Source organism: Zeugodacus cucurbitae, chromosome 3 (assembly GCF_028554725.1).
Source record: "Zeugodacus cucurbitae isolate PBARC_wt_2022May chromosome 3, idZeuCucr1.2, whole genome shotgun sequence".
NCBI classification, from domain to species: Eukaryota; Metazoa; Arthropoda; class Insecta; order Diptera; family Tephritidae; genus Zeugodacus; species Zeugodacus cucurbitae.
Genome location: NC_071668.1, coordinates 28288905 through 28293896, shown reverse-complemented (window position 1 = coordinate 28293896; position 4992 = coordinate 28288905). Strand labels below are relative to the sequence as shown.

Here is a 4992-nt window from a genome sequence, read left to right as displayed (position 1 = left end):
AGTTTGATTTTGGTTCGTCGAGAGAGGACTTTACTTTTCAATTGCCTACTCAGTCCAAAGTAGCACCTGTTGGCAAGAGTGATTCTGCGTTGGATTTCAAGGCTGACATTGTTGGTGTTGTTAATGCTGGTTCCCAGATAAACGAAATTATCTACAACTTCAAAGTTATGACTGTCAACAGTGACGTGGGAGCCAAGACGCGAGTGCGCTGACTGTTTGTTTGAAACTATTGAAATACTATAGATAGGGTAAGAAAATATATTTACGCTCTGAAGGTGAGATAAGCAATGTTTCCGGGTTCGTAATAATTATCTAGATCACACTTAAAGCCTTTTCTACTTCAACTGAACAGCTTGTTGAACTGTTTCACTTTGCACACAATCTAAAATTCGATGAAAGGTATAATAATATATTGTCGTGTTGTTGTTGTGGGTGTTTCACAGTCTATTTAGGGTCTCCATAAATTAAAGAATTTAAAAGCATGAAAAGTGGTCCCATTAAGACCTTAGATTAGGTTGTTTGCGATACTACTTAAATTCAATAATTGATAAAACCCCTAGAACCGACAATAAAACTTCACCCTCCAAGGTAAAATTTTTAATTGGACCGTGTGAATTCCTATGGTACAATGGCAATTTAGAACTCCTATGACTAGGGAAAGATTGACCTTAATGAGGGCAAAGAGTTTGCTTGACCTCTTGCGATTTACTTTGGGCCAGAAGGATCTAGCGACAGAACAGGGACCACTTACAGTTCACAAAATTTTGATCTAAAATATATATGTATAAATGTTGAACCTATTCAATTACTATTATTTTTGATGCATAAAAGTAATTTGGAACCCACTGTAACAACTACAGCTGCTCAGCTGCTCCGCAATCAAAGCGCTGCGACACAGCGCAACGATTAGATTCAGTAGCAGTTGCGACAATTGTAATCGTCCTGCAGCATGTGCGCGGCAATGCTTAATAAAAACATTTGAACGCATACAAGCCGGAATAAAATCGAAATAATAATAAGGCAAACAAAAAATCAAGCCGAAACGGCAGACGGCAAAAATCTTCAATAGCACCACTAACTAGTTTGCTCTGCAGCGCGCTCTCTTCTCCAGAGTGTGTGTTTGTGTTGCTGCGGCCATTATGTGTATAGCTCACACCGCAACCACCATGGACTGACTCAGCGCAATCACCACCACCTCCGGCAGCATCAGCGTCGTCACTATTATTTCTGTCATAACCAGCAGCAGCCGCAGCCGCAGCGTTAACACTATTACCGCAAAGCGTTTAGCAACCGACTGCTACGGCTACGCCAAACATTTAGGACATTTATAATATTTTTGCAGCACAATTAAATGGCGGACGCATAGCGTGCATTCAAAGTGTACCGAAAGGACGAAAATCTGGATTTTGAATACCACAAAGCGGCGGGGACTTACGCTTGTTTTGTCGTTGGTGAGATTGTGTGATGTTGGTGGCTGCGGTGGTGGTGGTGGTGTTTGTGTTGTTTTTGCCGCTGCATGCATTTCCCTCGCCATCGTGCGATTATAATTCGTAGTCGGTGCCGTCATCAGTTGGTCCAGTTGTGATATTAGTTGAAAAGTGTTTTCGTGTTCCAGCTATTGGCATACACATTTTATAAACAAAATATGAAAAATATTAACTAATTTCTAAATAAAGAAAACTGCAACATAATAAATATAAATAAATAGTAAAGTGTAAGTGTTTAATAATTTGTGGCAAAAGTACTACAAAACTACATAAATTAGTTCTAAAGTGGTAAAAAAATAAATGTGAAATACGCTCTACTTATTACTCTAAAAATTCTAGAAGAACGATGTTAAAATGTGCCAGATATATTGCTCTGGATATAACTTTGTTGCTAAGAAAAGTGTTCTTTATAGTTGCTATGTAAAAAGAGAATATATTTTTTTTATTAACTTATCAACATAAACAAATCTGCAATATATTACGCGCCATCTGTTGGCAACTTTACGCAACTGCTCTGATTTTGACTATTCGCCGCTGGAGGCGCTCTGTTCACAATGTGATTAGTTTACTAGGGTTGTCGGTCGTTTTCGATAGGGTTGTTTATGACAACGATAAAACAACCCTGTTACTTCTCACTGTAATGATGACAATTGGTTAGACATTTAAAACTGATGCAGTTTCCATTTATACTATGAGCAATTATAACATGATTTAATATATACTATTTTTAGTGTTATATTTTTACAATTAAATCTTAGTTGAATGCATTTGTTAACCGTACACTTTGTCATATATACACCGTTGTAAGTATATACATATACATAATAAGAAATATAACAAGTAAATATTGAATAGTCCAACGGTTTGTTATCAATATATCACTAGTAGAATTTTATCTATTCTTCTCATAAAGTCCTAAAACATAATTTCAACTTTCAACCATACTTTTAACAACGGCGTTTCTGCGCTTTGAACTGGAAGGAAGTAAATATAAGTACCTGATTTTATATAAATTCACAAGTATATATTGTAAAGCCAAAGATGATTCATACCTTAATTTAATTCTAGTGGGAAATGTTCAATTTGACAGTAAATAGTTTCGTTTCAACAAGATTTTTTAAATATTTTTCAGCAATTGTTGAATGGTAGGTTCTGAATATACTACTCTATAAATCTAGTTTTATAATTGGGCAATTTATAAGATTTTAACAAGAAAAGGTGGATGTCATTAAAGCACCAGTAGACGATGCGGTCTCCTTCAGAGAAGTAAATATTAACTCAACAATCCGGGAGGCAATACAATGCTCGTGCCCTGACCTCTCTGACCGTGCGTCCAAGAATAGTTAAAGAATACCTAAGCTGGCTCTCAAAGGCTAAGGTAATACGTGTGTGAGAGCCAGGACCAAGCGTGCAAGGAAAACCATCAGTAGCTTTTCCTCTTGCGGTTTATTACTGTACGGTAAACATAGATTTTTTTTCCAAGGCCCAAGGTAAATCTCAATTAGTCGAATGAGCTTTTCGCATCCAGCAAGCTTCGTATTTTCTTAGTTATGGGGGTCTTAAATAATAAACACTGATATGTTTGGCAATCACCAATTTAATATTATATTGCAAAATTTTCGATCGCTCCATAATTGAGTTGGCATAGGAGCGAGATATCGCTCTTCCAACTGAGTTCGGGAAGCTTTATTTCCGACGCCAATGTCGATAACAATGCTAATATTAATGTCTATAAGGAAAGTTATTTACTTGCAGAGTCTATAGTTTCTAAAGTCTAACAATTAATTTTAGTTATGGTTTTAGTATATAGTCTGCAGAAAACTTACCTATGCACTATGATGTTATATATGATACTAATAAACGTAGCCATATATTTAATACAATCCTGTGTTTACACTTACAGATCTTAAGTAAATTCGCTTGGAATATAGACCCCGTTAACAATGGATCATTCAAATCTCCCATTCGGCTTCGCTTTACCCGGTCATGCACACATGCAAATACCACAAACACCAAATTTAATGTCTGGCCATCCCGGGCCCACATCCAGTCCACCGCAAAGTGTACCCGGTAGGCGAACACCACTCGGCGCTGTAGGTATCGGCGGATTTTATGCTCAGGGACTGGGTATGTCACAACAAGCATCCATGCCGACAGATGAGAATAAGCCTAGCCCAAGTGCACTCGGTCCTGCTGGTGGCGGCAGTATTGGACATGGACTAAAATCACCACCACAATCTATATCTGGTGGCACAACAACTGTGGCCCCCGGCAGTGGGACGAGTGGAAGCGGTGGCAGTGGCAAACAGAAAAACCGACAGGCGAAGACGGTGCGACTGAATATAAATGCGAGGTTTGTAGGACGGATGAGGGAATATTCATTGATTTATATCTTAAAAATATCACACATTTCTCAGAGAGCGGCGACGCATGCACGATTTAAACGATGCTTTGGATGAACTTCGCAGTGTAATACCCTATGCGCATTCACCTTCCGTGCGGAAGCTCTCAAAGATCGCCACATTATTGTTAGCTAAGAATTATATACTGATGCAGCAGAATGCGTTAGATGAGTTGAGACGGTGAGTGGGGTTCGGCATATTTACATATATTTATACATACATATATACATCTTTGTTGGCTTTTACGCATTTATTACGATTTCCGCAGACTTTTGGCCTACATTCAGAGCACAAGTGGCGCAGCACCGCTCGACTTAGGCTCTTTTCCTGCAGCCGCAAAACTACAGGCGCTCTTACAGGGTCCACACGAGCCACCGAGTAATAGTTAAACATTCTATAACATACTCATGTAAATTATTTTAAGATGTTGTGTGATTAAAGGGAGCAGAAAACCAGATAACGACTGTGTGAGAGAAGTGAGATAGTGCCAAAGATTCATTCGGTTTACAACACGAGTGCTATGTACTTCCGAACTTTTTTCGCCGTTAGCTATTTAGTTGATAATACACGACTAGCCACTAATTTTTAATTTATAGAGTTAAACGAAAAACGATTTTAATCAAACGCACGTTTGTAAGTGCGTATAATGATAGAGATTTATGTTTGTAGCAATCTAACATACACTAGTCATCACAGCCATGCCAAAAAATGTTAAGTGATATTTTTCAAGTTTATTCTTTTCAATTTGTATTTTTTACACATAAATTATAGGTATTTGACAAGCAATTGAACAATTTATATCTAAGTACTTGATTTTATTATAATACACATGTATTTATTAATAAGTAATAGTTTTTGCAAAGAACAAATTATAATAAATGTCAATGAAGAAGATTACTTTTAATACTTTTTTATTTCAATTTCAAAGAATGCGACAGTTTTTTAACAATTTTTTCTACGACCAGTAAATAGATGAAGCTTAAAGTTTATTATCATTTATTAATATTTCGACAGTATTAATATAAATTGTAAGCTAAAAATATTGTAGAGAACATGAATTACAGCATTCTGAACACCCCCGCCTCGAAAAACTCGGCTCGCAC

At 37.1% G+C, this 4992-nt stretch overlaps 1 protein-coding gene across 3 annotated transcripts; it reads left to right on the top strand.

Moving 5' to 3' along the window:
• Nucleotides 1-909: 909 nt before the first annotated feature.
• LOC105212876 (class E basic helix-loop-helix protein 22) lies at nt 910-4786 on the top strand. Of its 3 annotated transcripts, none has more exons than XM_054227284.1 (5): nt 910-1714; nt 3391-3840; nt 3905-4069; nt 4158-4267; nt 4331-4786. In XM_054227284.1, exons 2-5 carry the CDS (start codon nt 3431-3433, stop codon nt 4372-4374), a joined length of 729 nt encoding a protein of 242 aa, XP_054083259.1. In that variant the 5' UTR covers nt 910-1714; nt 3391-3430; the 3' UTR covers nt 4375-4786. The 3 variants fall into 3 exon arrangements, with proteins under 3 accessions (XP_054083259.1, XP_011183513.2, XP_054083260.1); XM_054227285.1 differs by lacking the exon at nt 910-1714 and adding an exon at nt 1914-2290; XM_011185211.3 differs by having other exon boundaries at nt 912-1714; nt 4158-4786.
• The last annotated feature ends 206 nt before the right edge of the window (nt 4787-4992 follow it).